This window comes from Hoplias malabaricus, chromosome 13 (assembly GCF_029633855.1).
Source record: "Hoplias malabaricus isolate fHopMal1 chromosome 13, fHopMal1.hap1, whole genome shotgun sequence".
In the NCBI taxonomy this organism is placed as follows: Eukaryota; Metazoa; Chordata; class Actinopteri; order Characiformes; family Erythrinidae; genus Hoplias; species Hoplias malabaricus.
The window spans coordinates 26,622,503-26,645,720 of record NC_089812.1 but is presented as its reverse complement, the minus strand read 5'-3'; the positions used below and the strand labels follow the sequence as shown (position 1 = coordinate 26,645,720).

At 40.0% G+C, this 23,218-nt stretch overlaps 1 protein-coding gene across 1 annotated transcript; it reads right to left on the bottom strand.

The window, feature by feature from the left end:
- Nucleotides 1-1,819: 1,819 nt before the first annotated feature.
- Nucleotides 1,820-20,379, bottom strand: LOC136664567 (prostasin-like). Its single transcript, XM_066641818.1, has 11 exons — nt 20,245-20,379; nt 19,668-19,688; nt 7,497-7,659; nt 7,119-7,387; nt 5,879-6,024; nt 5,546-5,783; nt 4,991-5,077; nt 3,964-4,135; nt 3,626-3,879; nt 3,419-3,519; nt 1,820-2,609 (listed from the first exon to the last, which is right to left on the bottom strand). The coding sequence occupies exons 1-11, from the start codon at nt 20,297-20,299 to the stop codon at nt 2,322-2,324; spliced, it is 1,794 nt and encodes a 597-aa protein (XP_066497915.1). The 5' UTR covers nt 20,300-20,379; the 3' UTR covers nt 1,820-2,321.
- Between the last annotated feature and the right edge of the window lie 2,839 nt (nt 20,380-23,218).

Here is a 23,218-nt window from a genome sequence, read left to right as displayed (position 1 = left end):
AACTGGATAAGGGTTACAGATAATGAATGAATGAATGAATTATATAACAGAAAACATGGCTGGGTAATAGTACAAAGCAATAAGCCAGGAGCATATAACAGAAAATACAGAATCATATAAAGATATATTTGATAATGAACACAGGCAAACAAGCAATTTAAACTCTTTGTACGAATTTGCATCAGTGGCGGATGCTAGTCTTTCAAGGAGGGGAAGCTCAATTTCGGCCTACATCATAAAATGTGTCGGTTTATTTATAAGTAATTTCTACCCTCCGTTCCTTTTCAAGAAAATGATCTGTGACTCTGTCGTACCAACAAGGCGTCTTATCCAGGGACTTGACTAGTGTCCTCTCAATGGCCAGCAGAGCTAGGCTGCTTAAACGGCCTTGGCCCATGTGAAGTGTATCCGCCTGTGAGTGCTTTGTGACAGTGGAGGGGCTCAGCAGCACCTGCTGGACAGAAACTGAGATAGAAGTCAGAAAGAGTGATAGAAGTCAGTCTCCAAATACAAGCAGCTACAAATAAACTCCACCAGAAATAGAAGCACGATTTGTGGCTAGTCGTTTTTAACAAAGAAAATGCCGCTAAGAGGGTTAAGAAAGTCTCCGGTTCAACTCAGAACAGAATAAAAATGTAATGCTCCCACGGATCTTTACAACAAAGGATCGCTGTTTCGCTCATTTTGCTGTCAATCAAAAAGGGATTCAGCCTCAGACAAATCATCCAATCATCATGCAGAAGCTGAGCGTCCGGGCCAGCCCCGGCCAGCCCACTGCCCCATAGACCCCCAGAGACGCTGAGCGATGGGCGGGACAAAGCCCAGCATTTATGCAATGGCTTGTCTCGTTTTGCTGCACTTTGCTGCTTCGCTATTGAACTCTGTGGACACTCAGCTTCCACACTGTTTAAAGCACTGTGAAGCTGCGGCAATGATTGAGAGGAAAGCCAGATCTTTACCAGTGATAATAACCTGATTCTGAACAAAAGTTGAGTGCGTTGTAGTTCATATTTATTCAATGACATGTACACACAACAGTATATATTTAATCACTTATTTTTTGACAATTTAGAGGAAGCTCAGCTTCCCTTGCAGTCTTAGAGCAATCGCCTCTGATTTGCATATACTCAATTCTTGCCCCAAGCCATAAGGCTGTGCATTTAGCTGTGTACTTTGATGATGTTTTTAAGAGTTTAAACTTAACATTACATGACAAACTGGTTAATTCTCAGAATTTATTAAAGCCAGGACACCCAAGAGTAAATTGTCTGCTCAGTGAATTAACTGAGGCTGTAACTGCACTTAACTGTTTTACATGCAGTACAGATTCATCAACCAAATAATTAACCAAAAATTGGTTGGTTGTATAACAGATGTATTTTGGTCTAATTTAAGTAATTATTTTTGACTGTTTCTGTGCATGTCCTTGGTCTCTGCTGCCATCTTCAGAACAATGTACTGGATGGTGTACATACCAAAGGAATATGAAGTTGTGAAGACACACAAACAACTGGAAGTAAAATAATAAAACTGAAGATAAAATAAGCAAAACAAAGTCAAAAGATTATCAAGATCTACCATTCTTATTCTGCAGCCCCCTGGATTGCATAGAAGTCTAAATGGTGGCGTCCAACAGCTATTTTGATTTATTCCTCACTAATGATATTTAAACATCAAAAAGGGACTGAGTTCTATTGGCAACATTGTTAGATAATTTTTAGTTTATATTATTTGTTTTAATTATTATTAGAATTTTTGGAGTTAACTAAAGGTCAACAGAAAATAAGCAAAAATGAGAATATAGACTCTGGGGCTCCTGATTAAGGCAAGGCAAGTTTATTTATAGAGCACAGTTCGTACACAATGGCAATTCAAAGTGCTTTACAGAGTGATACAGAAAAATTACAGTAAAATTTAAAAAGTAAAAGAAAATAAAAACAATTAAAAAGTATAAAATAAAATTAAAACAGAAAATAAAAAAAAGCCAGGTAGAAATTGTCAAAATGTCAGGCCTCATAAATCAAGCTTGATTTGCTTTAGATCTGTAATTCATGTTTGTTCCAGGGCATTATTTCACTGTGTGAAGACAACTGAATCCTATGGATCAGAAATAAGAGCTGTGAAGAAGACATTACTGTAAAATAAAAATAGACCAATAAAAAAAACTGTTATTCAAAGAAAGAAGCTGTTAATACCCTTTTAATAATGGAAAATCAGTAACTGGGAAGTTGTCTCTAAGTTTCGCACAGCACAGTATTAGTTTTGAACTAGGGTTGAAATTATATTCTCCTGATTATTTCTGGGAACTTACATCATTGGTCTTAACTGAGTGCTTGAATAAAAGCAGGAATTGACAGAAGAATGAGAGAGGAGAATGAGAGGAATGAAGATGCTTTTGAGCCGAGAGGTTTGATGGTGGTGGACACAGATGTGGTGTTGGCTTTGGGAGGGAAGGTACCCACTTTGGCCGCCAGGAAGGATGCAAAGGTTATAGTTTTACTAAATACCTCAACACTTCGCACGACACGAGACTTGGTATTCAAGGTCAAAACTGCAGCCTGGACCCATGACTGTCCAATCTTACACATCAGAGGACCTCCTGTATCAGTCTGAGTGAGGGAGAGAAATAAGTTATAAACCAGTGCAGTAGACACAGATTTTGCCCACACTTTAAAAAGGCTTTGACACAGTATACCTTCTATACATTTAACATAAGGGTCACGTGATAGGTTACAAGATGGGGAGGTTATTTAAATGTTATGGGGTGGTTTCCAATACAGGGATTAAGCTTAGTCCTGGACTGCACAACATTTTGAATTGTGATTTTCCATTGGAAGTAGGGTATAATCCAGGACTAGGTCTGGGAAACCTCCTCAAAAATTCTTGACACTTAGTTCTCAGACAAAATTTAAACATCTGTTAAAGGTCACAGGTATCTGAAAGTACTATATCATTATGTACAAAATGTATTATAACAAAACTTTTCAGGCACCTTCATTTATATAAATTATTTTAACATACTTTACTAACTGACTTATTAATAAATTTATGACCAAGACAATCATTAAAAATGATCATCTGAATATTTTGTAGCCTCTTTCTCTGGGCCCTCGGCCATTTCTACTGCAGAATTGAAACTGTGTCCATAAACACAACACTTTTTACGGATTGTGTGTGTGTAATGTGATGATTTTAATGTAACACTAAGCAATGAGGGAATGAAAGGAATGTGAAACCTTTGCTTTGAAAACAATTCACACCTCTCCACAGAGAAGACTGTCCCTGCAGCTTTTAAAAAATATTCATAAAAAATCATTTATAACAAACTGTCATTACAAAATTAACACTTAAAAACAATTGAAAACACCATCTGTCTTTCAAAGACTGTTTTGTATGGATGTTACTGAATTGTTATTACCTGTTCTAAAGGCATGACTCCTGTGCAGATGCTGGTGTTGGATGTGGATGCGTTCCCACAGTCCAGTATAGTAGTGTTGAACTGCTGAAGAGTTTGTTCAACTACAGCACAAAATATCATGAGGAAAAGAAGTGAAGATTGGTGATTCTTTGTAATGACTTGGAATGAGACATTTTTTGAGTTTTTCACAGAAAACAAAAACCATACCTCCTCCTCCCAAGCCCCACCCAGAGGCCCAGCACGGAGTGTTAATGGGAAAGCTGTTGTCCCCCAGGTCCACACATATAGGCTGAATGAAATCAGAAAGTGTTGGCTTGCGGGACAGCTCTAGCACTGCTATGTTGTTTGCTGTACCATCGCTCAGTGAGATGTTTTTTACACTGATAGCGACCTCATTAGGGTTGGAGCCGTTCTGTTTGAGCCGGCCCAGAATTACAGTCCAGTCAGAAGCATTGGAGGAGCTGTAAAGTAAGGTGCATCTCTTCAGACTTTAGAGCTAGCACTGATGTGTTTTAATGTACAGTTCCTAATTCTAAAATTGTTACCTAGAGAGGCAGGCAGCAGAGCTCAAGGCAAACTGCTCAGCTACTAGTGTTCCTCCACAGACATGAGTACCATTACTCTGCAGACTAACCATCCATGGCCACACACCTGAAGAAGCCAGGGAGTTGCCACCTTCAGTAATGGTATTCAGTTTGGCATTGCCACACACCACAGCTGGAGAAAGACAAAATTCAAAACTTCATTATTGCATTTGCATTGTGCCTTAAACTCAACTTTACAAATTTAAAAATGATGGTTCTACAGAGGTTCTTTAGTAAAGAAAATGTCTATATATATATTTCTTGTTTCAGTTTAATGTCACTCATTTATGAACAAAAACAAGTAGTTGGATGGAAGTAAAAAATTAAACATATTAGGGTTGGATCAAAGTGAGTGTGTCACTTTAAACTGGGTTCATGTTAAAGTACCCCATTAAACCTTAAACTTAGCAAGCAGAAGATTGTTGCATGTACAGAGAACACATTACATGCACAAAACATAATAACTGCCTTTTGCAAAGGAAAAACAGTCCTGTAACTAGAGGTGTTACTACCTAGCTGTTTAGATTTTGCTTTGGATTTTACTGCAGTATACTCTTAGATACTACAAGCTTTATAACGGACAATTTCTTTATCATTATTTCTACCGTGCGTCCATGAGACTGTAAGTGTTAAGTTAACATTATTTACTCAGTTTAGCATTATTAATCACTGATTACATTATTCTGTGATGTGCACAATATTATTTCCACATATTTGTTTAATGCACTTATATGATACTTGTGTATATCCTGTTTATATCTGTTCATAGAAACCACGGGTTTAGATTTAAACACAAAGCTTTCAAGCTGATGTTGAGTGGCATGTATATAAGAGTGTGTTAATAAACCAACAGTCTTCTTGTTCTTTTCGGATAACCTGAGGCGATTGCTAAATAATTGCAGCAGCACTAGTCTACATCATTCACGTGTTGGACTCAATTACAACACCCTCTAAAACAACAGTGAAGAGAAATTGCTTATAGTCTTACGTGAAGCAGCTACTGTGGGGACAATCTTCGTTGTAGTGGTAGAAGCTCTGGTTGTTGGTACTGTAGTGTTTGTAGAAGCATTTGTAGCTGCATAAATTGAGAAGGCAATGAGAGTTGTGATTGTGAGGATAGGGGTTGCCATAGGATTAATCAAGCTAAACTGGCTATGTGTTAAGAACAGAGATCGGGATGAGAAAATGTACATATTTTCATTTGTGTGACAGGCTATTTTGTTTACTGAAATATGTAATATGTTTTTCCTTTCTATGTTCCAGTCAGTCACCATTGTTACAGAGTAACATAGAAATACAGTACTTAGTAATGAGATTACATTTTCAATAGAGTAAAACAAAACATAATCTCACAGTTTAAAGTTTTAATGAATTATGTTTTATAAACTACTCCAACACTGTATGGCACACCAAAATATTTTGCTTCAGATATAGATTTTAGCATTGGGTTACATATTATATATGTAGATAATCTTATGTGAAGCTGTAGTTGCAGGTACAGTGTTAATTGTAGCTGTGTCTGCAGTGGTTGCAGTAGTTGTACCAAGAGCAGGCAGGCCTGCACAAGACACACTCAGATCCCCATCAGTGCCACTGGAGCTGTATGTGACGTAGCCTGGCTGGTTGCTGGTGATCTGCTGCTTGATCCAGTTCTCATATTCAGACACTCTGGTATACACACCAGGGAAATTTGGCAGAGCACATCCCTCACCAAAGCTCACAATCCCAGCCTGCACCCAAATGCCACCCTGTTTGCTGACCAGTGGACCTCCAGAGTCTCCCTGCACAGAGGCAGATAGATGTTAATGTTTATATTGAACAGCTCTTAATGAAATGAACAATGGTGAAGAGGAAATGAAGAGACTGGAGAGATTACCTGACAAGAGTCCTTGCCCCCTGCCAACAATCCAGCACATAACATGTTGTTTGTGATGGCTCCGACTTCATATAAGCAGTTACATTTCCTGTTTCCAATTACTGGGACTTGTACTTCCTGCAGGGTCATGGGAGCTGGAAGACTTACTGTGGAAATACACATCAAACATTGTTTTAACATGACCAACACTGAACCATGCACTTGATTATATTGCAAGGTTTACTAGGTTTTATTATATTTTTAAATGTGTAGCCTGAACCACAGATATAATTATGTACATCAGTTGATATACTATGGAAATTGCAATGTTTGGATAAACTAAACATGAACTTTCCTTTTAATCATCAGTGTACTACATACCACAAAATATGTCTTACCCCTTTAACTCATCCATGGTAGTAAACACAAACACACAAACTACAAACTTGTTCCTAGAGATGGATACTTTTATGGACATTAGTTGGTAACGTAATCTTCTTATCTAGGAAATCTTTAGAAAGACAATTGCATTTCTAGTTCATAGCCTGTGTTAGAAAGAGTCAAGACTGGTGCCAAAAACATACTTGCTTTGTTAAAGACAGAGTAGGTGATTTATCTTAAAAACATACAATGGGTTATTGTGCTTTTTGTTCAGCTGCCCCTTGCCTTTAGAATGCCCTTCCTGAGTATGTAAGGGTTTGAAAGATTATAATATATAATTTATTATAATACAGTATAACAACAACCACAACAATAATAATAATAATCCTTATTGTCATGCATAATTTTCAAACAAGGCATATGTTGGTTCATTGTTTATTTATTAATCAATTTATTTATTGTTCATTTAACAAATTAGACACAGGGCTTAGACAACTTAAGCCTCAGATGTGTTGAAAATATATTTCCTTTCATAATAAGACATTTTCAATGAAAAGTCATTGTCTGTTTTGTTTTTTAGCTTGTGAATGGAACCTTTATTTCACAGTGTCTTTTATTCCAATATTGTCAGTGTTCAATTTAATCATATAACATTAATCTTTAATCTGCAATCGTATATCCATCTGACCTTCAGCATATATCCTGCTGTTTAAGTATGAGAACAACATGCACAGTGAAAGTTGATTTGGGATTCCCACATGTTCACAAGTTTAAAAAACCTCCAGGGACAGCCACAGTTTGAAAGGACACAAAGGATAAATCCCTTTTTTCATTTGGTGCATACAACCCTTATTTTCCCTGCAGATCTTTAATTTCTCACCTCCAAAATCAGTGTCTCCCCAGCCAGTGACCCATGTCAGAGTGCCATTGAAGAATGTGCTTCCAGTTGCAGCCAGACACACAGGTCTTATAAAAGGAGTGAATGTCACACTAGAGTTCAACTGCAGCAGGGCAATGTCATTGTCATTAGTAACTGAACTGTAGCTGGGATTTATGATGACTCGAGTAACCGATCTTGACACTACATTTGAAGTAGGAATACCCAGTGACTGCTCACCCAGAAAAACGGTCACCTGTGAAGCAGTGAAGCTGGAAAAAAATATGATTAATAATTAAATGATCAAATCTCCTACATGGTTTTATATTTGTCATTACAGTATCAAAATGATCTGTTTGTAAATTTTATCCTGTGTGACACCTTTCAAAGCAGTGAGCTGCTGTTAGAACCCAGTCAGAATTGATGAGGGATCCACCGCAGAAATGGAAACCATTAATCTGCAGGCTAACTTGCCATGGCCAGGAACCTGGTGTAGCATTCTGTCCTCCTACAATCTTTGTGTTTAGGGGTGCGACACCACACACTGACAATGAAAGAAGAGCAACATTTTAGTTAAATGTCTTTACTGTGTGTTACGCTGCGCTGTGTATGTGTGTGTTTTCTCTCTCTCTCTTACTATCTCTGTAAATTTATAGGTTCTGCAATCTGTTCCTGTCCATGTTTGTTCACCCGTCTAGAGTTCATTCTATGTTCCAGTTCGTGTATTTGTTCATCGTCCTGAGTCCGGTCCGTCATCCAGTCCATGTGTTGTCTGTCATCACTTCGTCTACGTCATCTCGGCGGGAGTCATAAATATGTGTCTGTGTACGCTGTTAGGAAGCTTTGTTTTGTGCTGTGATTTGTGTTGTGTATATTGAATTCTGTTTGCCTGGTTTTGACTTTGATCCATTCCTATTTCGACTACGAGTTTGTTTTTGCCCTTTTGAATACTGATGCTAGAGCTACCTTTTGTAAATTATTGTAACACTGTGTATATATTTCACCAGAGTAGGGTTGGCTGCCGTTTGTTTTGGGAGTGGGTTTTGTGTGTGTTTCTGTGTATAGACAGGGAGGAAGGTAAGGTGTTGTCTTTTGTTTCCTTTTGTTTACACTTAGGTAAGTTAGAGCTGTTTGTGGGTCAGTTAGGAGGGGTGTTTGTTTGTTGTTTTTGTCGGCTAAAGGCCTTCCTGAAGTTCACTGGTGTTTGGTTTCATTGTACATATCACACTTACAATATATATTCTATTCATTATTCATTCTGTGTTTCCGTTTGTGTCCTTTTTGTTTCACCATTTACATCTGTTACAGTTATCCCCTTCACATATATTAATCCAACACATCACCTCATTCTGTTACGGCTCAACCCTAGATTGGGTCGTAACGTGTTTGTATAAAGAGAATATCTTGACACATTGAATGTGCCACACACATCCAGAACTAGTAGTATTTGGGAAGAAAGTTTCGGAGATTATTTTCTTCTATTCTATAAATATGCTACAACAGCACTTTACTGTGTCATGAACAGTGTATGGCTGTGCTAATTTGCTTTCAAAACCAAAAAAATTGGGTCACTTTGTAAAATGCAATAAAAAATATCTTTGATTTGTTAATTCTCTTGAAAATTTATTTAACTGAGAATTCATAAATTAAAAATATCTAAAGCTTTCACAGAACTACATGACTGTTTTGTGAACATAAACACATATGTGCAAAGACACTTTTCCATTTAATTACACTATTTAATAATTTCAAAACTAAAGATACCAATTGTTGAAGTTGCATGAGGAATCTAGGTGCATGCTTGCTTGATACATATGGAAGCATATCAATACCAAAATTAAAATAAAAAATGTAATATGCAAAACAACAGCATAGTTTTAATTTAAATGTTCCACACATACATTGAAATTTCAGCTCAAAATTAAAAGGAAAATTCCATAAATCTATTTACATTTGTTATTTGATAGATTTCTATCAATAGTTAATTTACACTAAGAGTTGAATGTTTTATGAGTATCCGTGTTTCCCAGTTTGAATTAACATGTTTCATGTGATCATGCAATGATTGTTTCAACATGATAATTAAAGTGTTATTTTAAAATGGTACTGGTACTCTATGGTCCTGATTCTTTCATAAATATTTCTATAGACACAAGAATTGAGTTGCTCCACAGTTTGTGGTTGCCATTGAAAGACTCTCCTCTTATTGAAGCACCTTAGGGCACAGATCTGGAATGCAGACAATTCATTCAGGCACATACATGTTGTGTCTACAAAGCTTTGTTGTTGTAGCACATACAGAATGAGGCCTGGCACTGTTTTGCTGAAGTAACCATGGACTTCCCGGGATGGTAGTCAGGATGGCATAACTCTGACAGATGCTAACTTTTTCATATAGTGCTGATAACAGTCTAGTTTGTTCCTTTTGCCAGAAGCATGAAAACACAACATCAATTTTTAGGAAAACAGGCTGAAACATGGACTCCACTGACCAAAACACAGATTCGTTCCAATTCCCAGTCTTGTTGTTTCCTTTCTAAAGTCATGTTGTGTTGCTCTATGTCGCTAGTCCGGTCTGTTTGTCTCAGTCATGCCATGTTCTCGTTTCTACTCCTAGGTCACGTCGTTTCCTCTGTTCGTTTCCTAGGTTATGTTGTTTTCAAGTCTGTTTGTCTCTGCATCTCCACCTTTGTTCATATTCTACAGTCTGTCTGTCTTGCCTGTCGCTCATTCCCTTGCCTTGTTCCTATCACTTCCCTTGTCTCAGGTCTGTTTGTATCTTAATTCAGTCTAGCTCTCTTTGTATCTGTTTAGTTCTCTGTTTAGCTCTCCTTGTTCAGTTCTCTGTTTTGCTCTCCTTCTCCAAGTCACTGTTTAACTCTTCCCGTACGATCTCTCTGTTCAAGTCTTTGTCTAGGTCTCCTTCTGTCATGGTATTCTGTCTAATCATTCGAGTCTGTCTATCTCTGTTTTGTCATCTATTGTTTCAATAAATACTGTGTTTTAGCAAGGGAGTCCGCCTCCGTCAGTCTGCCCCGTGTGTCCTGACATTTCTATTCAATGAGGGCTCAAAGTAATGCACTTCAAAAGTTTTGCCTTACACAGATTGAGATGTCTCTGGATTCAATAAATCTGCAGAAATACCAGTCAATGTAGGATAAGGCTGAACACCAAAGTTGAAGTAGTTTGACCTGCGAGATGTGAGAGTGATGAATATAGCCACATAAGCTTCAGAATACTTCAGAAAACTGTTGTTACTTAAACGTTAAATGTGTAAACTTTTGAATTTTAAATGTGATTTTACTTGCAAAGTAAACTCAGGCTGTTCAGTGAAAACAATGAAAACTTTGTTTGTGGATTTGTCAGTTAAATTTGTACCCAATCATGATACTCTTGCCTGTTACGAGTTCACCTCTTTTATAATAAAATATTCTATAATAAAAATAGTGAAAATGCATCTAGAATATTCTGTACATTTTCACTCTTTATTTGCCTCTGCAGCAACACTTCTGGAGTGCACTGGTTAATATTTACAAAATAAAATAAAGTTGTTCAGTGAAAACACTGGAAATCTTTTATTGTGTTAAAAAAAAAAAAGCTCCTGGGGGGTCTAGGTGTACTCGCCCCAGGAGTTGCGTGTTTAGGAGGGGGCATCTGTCATGTCCTGGCCCTGTGTTGTCTGTTGTTCCCCGTCATGTGCTCTTGCACATGGCTCTGTTTGTTATTGTTCATGTCTCTGCCCTAGTCCCACCTTTGTTCCTCCTCCTCGTCAGTGTCTCATTTATTTATTTTTATTCTTATTTATTTTTTCAAATGGTATTTTATTTTTATTTATTTTAGTTAAGTTTTGTCAGTTTACCCTTTTTGGCTGATAAATTATATATATATATATATATATATATATATATATATATATAATTTTTATTTATAGACAGAGACAAGTGCAAACAGCTGTAAAAACACAGAATACAAAATATCTTAAATAACATAAATAGCAAAACCTTGTCAGGTAAAGAAATAATATAAATATAGGACTCCTTTTTCAAATTAGAACAAAGAAGAAAAGAAAGAGAAAGGAAAAAAAAGGAGGGGGTTGGGGAGAGTAGGTACTCAATCCACAGATAAAGAGGTCAGTGATGCTATATACGCAAGAAAACGGTGCCATTTGACATAGAAGTTGATGATACGGCCATTGAATGTTGCCAAGATTTTTTCCATTTTTAGTACTTGTAACATGTCCCTAAGCCACATTGAAATTAGAGGAGGATTAGGAGATTTCCACAGGCGAAGGATACAGCGTCTGGCTATTAACGAAGTAAAGGCCAGTACCCCAGACAGCATGGCTGACAAATATGGGAGATTTACGGAATATCCTAATATAGCAAGGGAAACATCTGGAGCCATGTTTAAGCCAGTGATCTTAGTGAGGCAATCTAAATAGTTGGTCCAAAAAGAAGTCAATGAGGGGCAAAAATAAAACATGTGACTAAGGTCACAAGGGGAATTGCCATATCTATTACAACAATCATCTACTGATAATGGATAAAATTTGGATAATTGTGACTTTGATCGATGTACTCTATGTAGAATCTTGAATTGTAAAAATTGAAGTTTGACACTTGTATGCACCCGTATGAATGGTTTTAATCACCCCACTCCACAAATCATCTGTAATATTAATCCCTAACTCTTGCTCCCATGCATGTCTAATTTTAAATGACGAAACCTCAGTAAATGTCATGAGCTGTGAATATATTAAAGAAATAAGAGATTTCTAAAAAGGATTAAAATCGAGCAAAGGTTCCCAAGGTTGAGATACAGATTGTGTGTTATATGAAGTAAATAATGTGGATAAGCAGTGCCTGAGCTGTAAATAATGAAAAAAAATAGATGAAGGCAACTGAAAGTCAGCCTGCAATTGAGCAAAGCTACGAAGATAGCTCTGTCTTTAAAAAAATCACAAACGGAAACGAGTCTGTAAAGGGAGGAGAAAATAAATCATTGTCCAAAACAGGTAGCAATATACAGGGAGATAAAAACTTAAAGTGTTGCCTAAATTGGTACCAGATGCAGAATGTGCATCTGACAACTGGGTTATTTACTTTATGTGCCAGAAACAGTGGTAAAGATGTAAAAATGAGAGCAGGAATGGAATAGGTTACCACAGATGAATGTTCTAATTTACACCATATTAGATCAGGGCTCTTAATCCAAAGAAGAATTTTATGAATATGTACAGACCAAGCCAGTCCCCCATCAGATCTAAATTTTTGCAACAAGGACAATCCAATTCTGGGTGATTTGCCATCCCAAATAAAGTCAGTTATCAGTTTATCTAATTCAGTAAAAAACTTCTTAGGGAGAACCACTGGGTGAGTTTGAAATAAAAACAGAAATTTGGGCAAAACATTCATTTTCACAGTGTTAAACCTGACAGTCATAGACAATGGGAGGGATTTTCACTTCACAAGATCGCTTTTTAATTTAAATATTAGAGGATCAAAATTAGTGCGGATAATGGCTTCTAGTGTATCAGTAACAAAAACACCCAAATACTTGAACTCATCATCGGAGAAATGAAAAGGAATATGTGTTCTAACCATAGATTTGGCCAATGTTTTTATAGGATAGCAAATACTCTTTTGAAGGTTCACTTTATACCCGGAGAAAGACCCAAAACCTGATAATGTATTCAGTATGCAAGTAAGGGAGTTAGATGGGTTAGCTACAGATAAGAGTAGATCATCAACATAAAGTGAAACCTTCATTGTGGTGCCCATACGTTGAATGCCTTGAAACTGAGGAAAAGTTTTCAATGCTGCAGAGAGGGGCTTTATAGCCAAAGCAAACAACAAAGGGGATAATGGACAGCCTTGTCTAGTTCCCCTAAACGGGAAAATATGGGGATTGCATATTATTAGTACGAACAGAGGCACGGGGAGCACTATATAATAGTTTCAACGAGTAAATGAACATAGGACCAAAACCAAATCTGCTTAAGATTTCAAACAGATATGACCACTCCACTCTATCGAAAGCTTTTTCTGCGTCTAACGAAATAACAATTTCTGGATGTTCTGCAGAGCTATTCGTTGATTTCACAGTGAGCAATTTTCGAACATTAGAGAAAAGATAACGTTTAATAAATCCATTTTGGTCTGATGAAATAATATGAGGGAGAACAGATTCCAACCGCAAGGCTAGTAATTTGGCTAAAATTTTATTTGGCTGTGCAGAATCAACTGTTCAGAATGATAAACAATCAAAAATCTGTTCATTTCAGGATCATCATTGATTCAGATGTATATAGTTTTTTGAAAAAGTCCTGAAATCAGTGATTTATTGACAGAGGATCTGTGCACATGTTACCATTCTCATCCCTAATTTGTGAAATTAATCTGGCATTGGTAAGGCCCTTTAGACGATGAGCTAATAATCTTGTGGGTCTATCCCCACTCTCATAGTATTTTCTACGAGATCATAAGAGAAGCCGCTCTGTCTCCTTCGTGGTGAGAAGGTCGATCTGTAATTGAACCTCGGCGCGCTCCTTATGCAGGGATGGTGATGGAGAAAGAGAATTGAGACAATCCAGGTTAGCAAGTCTATCAGTGAGATTCTGTAGATCAGTTCTGTATTGTTTATTGGAGTGGGCGATAAAGGATATAATTTGACTGCGCAAGTAAGCTTTAAGAGTTTCCCCGAGAAGAGCTGCTGAGACAGTGCCAGCCACATTAAAGTGTAAAAAATCATCTATAGAAGAAATAATATAGGTACAAAAATCATCCTCAGCTAGAAGTAAAGGATTGAGCCTCCAGGGAAGAATATGATGGTCAGAAATGATGATTGGGTGATGACAATCAACTGAGGATACGTTAGGAACCAGTGGCGGATGCTGGTCTTTCAAGGAGGGGAAGCTCAATTTCGGCCTACATCATAAAATGTGTCGGTTTATTTATACGTAAATTCTACCCTCCGTTCCTTTTTAAGAAAATGATCTGTGACCCTGTCGTACCAACAAGGCGTCTTTTCCAGGGACTTGACTAGTGTCCTCTCAATGGCCAGCAGAGTTAGGCTGCTTAAACGGCCCTGGCGCATGTGAAGTGTGTCCGCCTGTGCTCCCACGGATCTTTACACCAAAGGATCGCTGATTCGCTCATTTCGCTGTCAATCAAAAAGGGATTCAGCCTCAGACAGATCATCCAATCATCATGCAGAAGCTGAGCGTCCGGGCCAGCCGAGACCAGCCCACTGCCCCATAGACCCCCAGAGACGCTGAGCGTCCGATGGGCGGGACAAAGCCCAGCATTTATCCAATCACTCGTCTCGTTTCCCTGCACTTCGCTGCTTCTCCATTGAACTCTGTGGACGCTCAGCGTCCGCACTGTTTAAATCACTGTTAATCTGCGCGAATGATTGAGAGGAAAGCCGTGTCTTTACCAGCGATAAGAAGCTGATTCTGAACAAAAGTTGAGCGCGTTGTAGTGCATATTTATTCAATGACATGTACACACAACAATATATATTTGATCACTTATTTTTTTACATTTTAGGGGAAGCTGAGCTTCCCTTGCAGTCTTAGAGCAATCACCACTGTTAGGAACAAAGGATTTGGAAATAAAGAAATTATCAATATGGGAATAGCACCTATGTGCATGAGAGTAATGGGAAAAGGATTTATTTATGGGGTTGTAATGCCTCCAAGGGTCACAGATACCATAATTAGAAAAAAAGTCAAGCGCCACTTGGGAAGTCTGTGAATTAGAAACAGGAGTCGAGGAAGAACGATCTAATACTGGATCAATAACAGAATTCAAATCATCTCCTATGATCAAAGAATGGGTGTGAAGAGATGGAAAAGAGCTAATTAATTTACGCATGAACTCAGGATCATCAAAACTAGCTGCATAAAAATTTACAAGTAATACTGGTTTATTAAGCAATATGCCACTTACAATTATCCACCTCCCCGTTCTATCAGAAATAACCTTCTCCATTACAAATGAGGTACCTGATCTAATCAAAATAGCAACACCTCTGGTTCTGTAGTTATAAGACGAATGGAAAATCTCACTCATATTGTTTACGCACAGTTTTAAGTGGTCAGAATTGTTCAAATGTGTCTCCTGTAAAAAAATCACATCGGCCTTCAAACGATTCAAATGTGCCATAATCCTGGATCTCTTAGTGATATTATTAAGGCCATTAACGTTCCAACTGACAATTTTTAGGGACGCCATAGAAAAAGAGCTGTAAAAGATAAGATAATAATGAAAGAGAGAGAGAGTACCTAGGGGGAAGGGAAATAAATAAATAAAATAAAATAAAATAAAATAAAATAAAACTATATAAAACACACACCCATAGAACTGAACACTGAACACACCCACCCATTACATCAACTAAAACAAGTGTTCAACAAAGCTCAAACACAGAGCTATCCCAAATGTAAATATACTCCCAGTAATCTTGCAAACCTAATCAGGGAGCCCAACAAAGCAAAATATATACAATCAATGTGCAGGGTCAACCTCCTTCTAAACGTAGAGTCTTACACATAAACAAGCATAACCACATCAGTTCCAAACCATTTCTAAAATCAGCCAGCGTGCAAACCTCGCACGAACTGTTCTGCCTCTTTAGGACAGTCAAAAATACAGTGTTCGCCATTAGCAGTTATGCGGAAACTTGCCGGACAAAGTAATCCATAACGTACTCCGTCCATTGAACGTAATGTTTTACATACGGCATTGAACGCAACTCGTGCCATAACAACTTTCGCAGTATAATCCAGTAAGACAGACAGAGACATGCCTGAGTGCGACCTTCAGGGTTGAAGCCTGGCCTGTTTGAGAATACAGATACAGTTTTCGTAGTAATGAAGTCAAGCAATAATTGGATGGGAAGGTTGACCGAGACTCAGCTTTGGGGCAAGTGATCAGTGTGCTCAGTCAATTCGTAGCAGATCTGGCAACTGAAGCGCGTCTTTGAGCAGCGCAGATACATTAGACGCTGACAGAGTAAAAGATCCATCCTCAGGAACTCCAATGATACGAATATTTTGTGTCCGTGAATGAGATTCTAGATCCTCACACTTGGCGTCCAGGTCAGCAACAGTCTTGGTCAAGGAAGCAACATTGGTCGGAAGCTCCGATACATCATCCGTGCATGCCGTAAGTGATCGCTCAACTCCGTCCACAGTGGTTTGGAGAGTCTTCACATCAGATTTCAAATTAGTGAAATCATGAAGTAAATCCGTCTTTAACACTAAAAGATCAGACTTAATGTTAGAGTAGTGTTGATTCATCACATCACAAATTTCAGCCACCACCGCGCGAACAATTTCAGACTTTAAGGCTGCAATGTCCGGGGTCATGGCAGGATCAGGGGGTGCACTTGAAGGGCTGGATACGCCACTCAAATGCGGGGATGAGGCATGAGCTGCAGGCTGGATCCTAGATTGCGAAAGTCCAGCAGTTTTAACTAACTTGGGCGGCATGAATACAGCGTAAAATGGAACCGAGAAAGTGTAAGGTATAATACACAAAAAAATAGGAGATTGACACTCCAAGACGTAAAATGATATAATTTAATGAAGGCTTTGTGGAGCCCTAAAAAACCACCACTACTCCATACACAGGCAAACAGGAAGTCTCTGTCTCATTTGTAATCCTGCCCTCTCATTATCAGTCTCAGGTGTCCTTGTGTGTATATAAGTCCCTTTGTTTCTGTGTATGTTTGTTGGACATTCGTTTCTTTATCGTCATGTTTGCTCAGTCTAGTCTGTCTGTCTGTCTCTGCTGTTTCACCGTTGTCGTTTCCACCTTTGTTCTTTTGCTCCCTTCAGTCTGTCTGTCTTGTCTGGCGCTCATTCTCTTTCCTCATTCCGTTTTGTTTTGTTTTTGCCCATTTGTCTCGTCTGTTCCTCATTTTGTTTTTTGCTCGAGTCTGCCTGTCTCTGTTTCGTCATGTTTTGTTAATAAAGTCAATGTGTTTTAGCGAGTGCGTAGACAATGGGACCGCCTCTGTCATTCCACCCCATGTTCTTGACAGAAGGTCCAACCCTCAAAAGGGCATCTCTGCAGGGCCCCCTGCCTCCGAGGGCATCTCCGCAGGGCCCCCTGCCTCCGAGGACCTCTCCACAGGGCCCCCTGCCTCTGAGGACCTCTCCGCAGGGCCTCCTGCCTCTGAGGACATCTCCACAGGGCCCCCTGCCTCCGAGGACCTCCCCTCAGGTCCGGGGAAATTTTTGGGTGAGGGGGTTGAGAGCTGGGGCTGTTAGCCTCAAACCTCAGGTCAAGGGAGGTGAGGCTAACAGAGGCGCACCTCCGGGGGATCTAGGGTTGAAGAAATCGCTCAAGAGTGCTCCCATCAGTCCCCCTAAGCCCTCAGCAGCTTTGGCACGTGCCTGTGAAGGCGACACCCGCCGCTCTTGTTCCAGAGAATGTGGCATCCGCCGCTCCTGTTCCAGAGATGGTGGCATCCGCCGCTCCTGTTCCAGAGAAGGCGGCATCCGCCGCTCCTGTTCCCATGAAGGCAGCCAACCCGGCCGCTTCTGTTCCCGCGAAGGTGGCATCCGCCGCTCCTGTTCCCGTGAAGGCGGCATATGCAGCTCCTGTCCCTGTGAAGGCGGCGAACCGCACCGCTTCTGTTTCTTCGGCCGCTTCTGCACCTGTGACTGTGGCCCCGGCCACTTCAGTTCTTGTCCCTAGTTCGGCCCCAAGGACTTCAGGCATTCCTAGAACTGTGCCCAGGCTGGTCTCTCAAACATTACCTCAGACTTTTGCCAGTCCTGGACATTACCCAGTTGTTTTTGTTCCCCTGTCGGTCCCTGTCCTGGTCCCTGTCTCTGTCCACGTCCCTGTACCTGTGTCCACTTTTGTCTCTGTCCTGGTGTTTGTGTCTGTCCCCGTAAATGTCCTGGTCCCAGTCCCCCTGCCTACTCCAGTCCAGTCCCCGTTTCAACCCTCTGTCCTGCCTCGAGTCCAGTCCCCTGTCCAGTCCCAGTACCCAGCCTCAGTCCCGTCACCTGTCCTGTCTCCATTCCAGTCCCCTGTTAATGATCATGTCCAGTCTCAGTTCCCATCTAATGTCCAGCACCCTGTTCTGTCCCCTGTCCAGTCACATGCCCCTGTCCAGTCTTCCGTTTATGGTCATGTTCTGTCCCCAGTCTTGTCTTCTACATCTTGTTTTTAACATCTGTTCAGTCTCAAGGGTGGCACGGTGGCGCATAAGGTAGTGTCGCAGTCACACAACTCCAGGGACCTGGAGGTTGTGGGTTTGATTCCCACGCTGGGTGACTGTCTGTGAGGAGTTGGTGTGTTCTCCCCGTGTCTGCGTGGGTTTCCTCCGGGTGCTCCGGTTTCCTCCAACAGTCCAAAAACACACACTGGTAGGTGGATTGGCAACTCAAAAGTGTCCGTAGGTGTGAATGTGTAAGTGTGTGTGTTGCCCTGTGAAGGACTGGCGCCCTCCAGGGTGTATTCCTGCCTTGCGCCCTGCCTCGAGTCCAGATTCCAGGTAGGCTCTGGACCCACCGCGACCCTGAACTGGATAAGCAATTACAGATAATGAATGAATGTTCAGTCTCAGTCCCCATCAAATGTACAGTCTCCTGCTCCTGTCCAGTCTTCAGTCTCTAATTCTGTTCAGTTCAATGTCCAGCACCCTATCTTGTCCTCCGTCCAGTCACGTGTGCCTACTCCTGCGCTGTCTCCAGTCTAGTCCTCGGTTCTGTCCTCTGTCTTGTCCCGAGTCCCGTCTCCTGTTTCTAGTCCTGTCTAGTGTCCGCTTCAGTCTAGTCTATTGTCCACAGTCCAATTTCCCTTCCAGTCTCTTGTTCAGTCCCCTGTCTGCTCTGTAGTTTTCGTCTCCCGTTGCTCCCCTTTGTCAGTCTCCTGTCCTGTCACGAGTCCAACCTCATGTTTCCAGTCCTGTCAAGTCCCCAGCTCCATTTCCTGGGTCTGTTCCTGTCTTGTCCTGAGTTTTGTGTCCTGTTGGTTCGTTATCTTGTTCTGTCTTATTTTCCGTGCTCTCTCCTGCGCCAGCTCCTTGGGGTCTAGGTGTATGCACTCCGGGAGTTGCGCATTTAGAAGGGGGCATCTGTCACGCCCTGGCCCTGTCTTGTCTGTTGTTCCCCTGCTCCTCCGTTTGTTATTGTTCATGTCTCTGCCCTACTCCTACCTTTGTTCCTCCTCCTCGTCAGTGTCCGCGTCAGTGTCTCATTTGTAATCCTGCCCCCTCGTTATCAGTCTCTTGTGTGTATATAAATCCCTTTGTCTCTGTGTATGTTTGTCGGACATTCGTTTCCTCTATTGTTGTTTCCACTCTTGTCATGTAGTTTGCTCAGTGTAGTCTGTCTGTCTCCGCTGTTTCACCATTGTCATTTCCACTGTTGTTGTTTTGCTCCCTCCAGTAATATTCATCTGCTCTGAGTAAGTGTGGGTTTAAATAACTACATGAATCAGGAAATCTTTCATTCTGCTTTTTCAGATTTTTCTTCTCTGAGTATTGTCTTATTTTTTTCTGTGCGATTTTTTATAAGACATAACTTACCATTTAGCTGTGAGCGGCACCCTGTAACAAACAGAACAAATCTAAAATTAAAACACTCAAACAAATAAAGTTAAGATGTTTACACTTATTCTAGAGATGCACCCTAAATAATAGGTTTGACATGTATTAATTGTGTTTACCAATGTATACATATTTGTTGATCATTCAGATATTAATCCATATACGCACAACAAATAACTAAACCGTATTTTAGTGCTGTGGAACTGTACTTACATAGTGGACAATATTAAAATATTTATTATTAAAATCAAACAAAATATTAGAAATTTACAGATAAAATGTAATAAGTAGTGATTTAATTTCATCCAGCTATTCCAGTTTAAGATGTAATTCAGTTTCATTTTGCTTCATTAAATAAAATCTGAATAAAATGTTTTGTGTGTACTTTTATCTGAAAAATGTTTTTATTTTTTAATTTTACATAAAAATTAACCGTATCCTTATTTCTCTGTGAATTTGCTGGATGAGTTCTGTTCTTAGTCAGGCTAAAACTCTGTGCTAAAGATTCTGAAAATTAGCAGTAGCCTGTGATAATGTATAAAATGTATAAACGTACCTTTGGCCAGAAAGCCAATGAGGAACACCACACTCACTGTCCGCAGCGTCACCATTGTCACTTAGAATGAAGCTGTCTTACAGCAATACAACTTCCCTTAGCAGCTTATCAGCAAATGAGACACACCCTCACCTCACTAAATATAACTCATTTATATCCATCTGGCTGAGCAACAAACATTAGGCCATACTGTGTAAATCATTTCATACAAGAACTGAGTCCAGAACTACAGATTTTTCAAAGGCAATTTTCTACCCTGTGCAGTTATCCCTTTATATTATCTATTGTTATTGATTTTTATTTTCTTTCACCGGACCTTTACTTGTTACTGCCCGGCCTCCCATCATCTTTCATGTTTTGTGTAAAGCAATAAAAATTTGAATCCTCTATATTACAGTAAAATAATAAGTAGGTTCATTACTGGGAATAATTGAGCAAGTGATTTCCCCTAACTGATCACAGGTGAAGGAAGTAAATCAGTCAAATATTGGCATGTGAAATGAATCTTGATTGTCCGGATAGTTTACTTGTGCACTGAATGAAGGCCAGGAGGAAATTATTGACCAATCAGTTTCTCCAATAGTAATGCGTGCCATTATGCCCATTGTCAACGTACACCAGACTACATGGCAGGGAAATTAGTCTCCCTTGAGAAAGAAAATCCCTAGAAAATCTCCCTTGAGAAAGCTAGAAGAAGAAACCATGGGAGGAACCAAGATTCACAAGGGGGATCCATCTTCCTCAGATCAAACTACTGATAGAAATTTACAGTATCACCAGTTAAGCCTGTCATTGTGTTACAGTGTAATAATAGTAATAATAATAATAATAATAACAACAATAATGATAGTGGCATCAGTCTGGGGCCACAACTACATCTAGTGTACATTTTGTACTGGAATAAACACAGAATTTAGAGGAGCAGGGCTGCACTCAGTCATACTGTGCCTCTATTAAAAAGCCTGATACTAAATAGTTTAACTGTTTTAACATTAAAATGGACATTACTTTTGCAAAGGATCAGAAATGAAGAAGTAATGAACACGCTATTATTATTAATTTTATTCCTGATAATGTGAACTTCTTTGAAAAAGAGACTCTATAACTCTTCTCAATTTTGCACCATTTGACACACATAGGGAGCACAAAAAATTTGAGAGAACTGTGTTCTGCCCTTCCCAATATAGCATGATTTTAAACAAAATGATTCATAATCTTGAAATAACAGTCTCATGAGAAGTTATGTTACATACCTTTCACATTATATTCTGTAGGCAAGGACTGTTTGCTTAGTGGTGTATTATGTATTTTTGGGAGCTTTATAAGATTATAATTGCCTCTAACCAAAATCTTTCACTCTGTGTAATATTCATCAGTGGGGACAGGCACTGTTGGCTGGATATTTTTCATTAGTGGACTATTCTCATTGAGGGGTTTAAAAACTGTAGTCGCCCTGCTGTGCCTGATCCACCAGTACAAGCACAATGCACACTTATGTCCACCACCCAAATCTTACCTGCACTCTGGGGGTCCTGATCATTGAAGAACAGGGTGAAAGGAAGCTAAAAAAGGATGCAGAGGAACAGATGGAATACATAATTATTATGGAATACTATGGAATTATTATTCCATAATATTATGGAATTAGTATTGGAATACAATATAATAATATTAAGATGCAGAGGAACAGATGGAATACAGTCTGTAATTGTAAAACTACAAATTTGTTCTCTGCATTTAACCCAATCCGTGCAGTAAAACACACATTTACACACACACCAGTGAACACTAGGGGGTAGTGAGCATACATGCCCAGAGCAGGGGGTTAGGTGCCTTGCTCATGTCACGTATCACAGGGCGGACTGACGGAGGCGGACGCACTTGCTAAAACACTTACTTTTATTTACAACACAAAGAAACAACATGACTTGAACAGGACACAAAACAACATGACTTGGAAAGATCACGACACGACACGACTTGGACTTGGAATAAAGAAAAACAACACGACATGACTTAGGGAGTGAAACGAGAGCGAGAAGGACACAAAATGACCTGACTTGGAAAAAGGGAGAAACAACACGACTGGGAAAGAGCAAAACAATGGTGAACATAGCAAAACAATACAATACAATACAAATGACCGATCACAGGAAGTGACAAAAGGGGACTTAAATACTAAATACAGATGAGACGCACCTGAGACAGATAATAAGAGGGCAGGGTAACAAATGAGACACAGACGAGGAGGCGAAACAAAGGGAGGAGACGTGGACAACAACAAACAGACAGAGCCATGTGCTGAGCGAGCACATGGCGGGAAAAACAGACAAGATTGGGCCAGGATGTAACAGACGCCCCCTCCAAGACGCGCAACTCCCTGGGCGCGAAGAGCTAGACTCCCCAGGAGCTGGTGCAGGAGGGGCCAGGAGAAACAAAACAAAACGAAACCACAAGATTCAGGACAAGACAGGAAATGGAGCTGGGGACAAGAGACTCGACTTAAACATACACTGGACAGGACTAGAAAAAAGAGACGGGAATAGTGAGAAGACAGAGGACAGATTCGGAGACAGGGCAGGAGCAGGCACACGTGACTGGACAGGGTGCTGGACATTTGACGGAACACTAGACGGAAATGGAGACAGGACAGAGGAATCGTTATCAGGAACTGGGAATGGATAGGAGACTGGAATTGAGACCGGACAGAGGGTTTAAATGGGAACTGGACAGGACTAACGGGACTGGACAGGACTTGGCTGGGGAACAGGGACCAGGACGTTTACAGGGACAGACACAAACACAGTGACAGGGACAGGAACAGAGACAAAGACAGACACAGGGACGAGGACAGAGGCAGGAACCAGGACAGGAACAGACAGGGGAACCAAAATAACTGGGGCATGCCCAGGACTGGCAAAAATCTGTGGAGATGTCTGAGGAACCAGCTTGGGCACAGTTCTGGGGATACCTA

What these genes read in the sequence shown, in the direction of transcription:
- LOC136664567 (XM_066641818.1), bottom strand. Translation starts at nt 20,299, where the DNA reads ATGGTGACGCTGCGGACAGTGAGTGTGGTGTTCCTCATTGGCTTTCTG. An exon ending in GCAGCTCACTGCTTTGAAAG is followed by an intron (nt 7,388 to 7,496) that starts GTGTCACACAGG and finishes ATTTTTTTCCAG; the next exon opens with CTTCACTGCTTCACAGGTGA. An exon ending in GGGAGACACTGATTTTGGAG is followed by an intron (nt 6,025 to 7,118) that starts GTGAGAAATTAA and finishes GTATTTCCACAG; the next exon opens with TAAGTCTTCCAGCTCCCATG.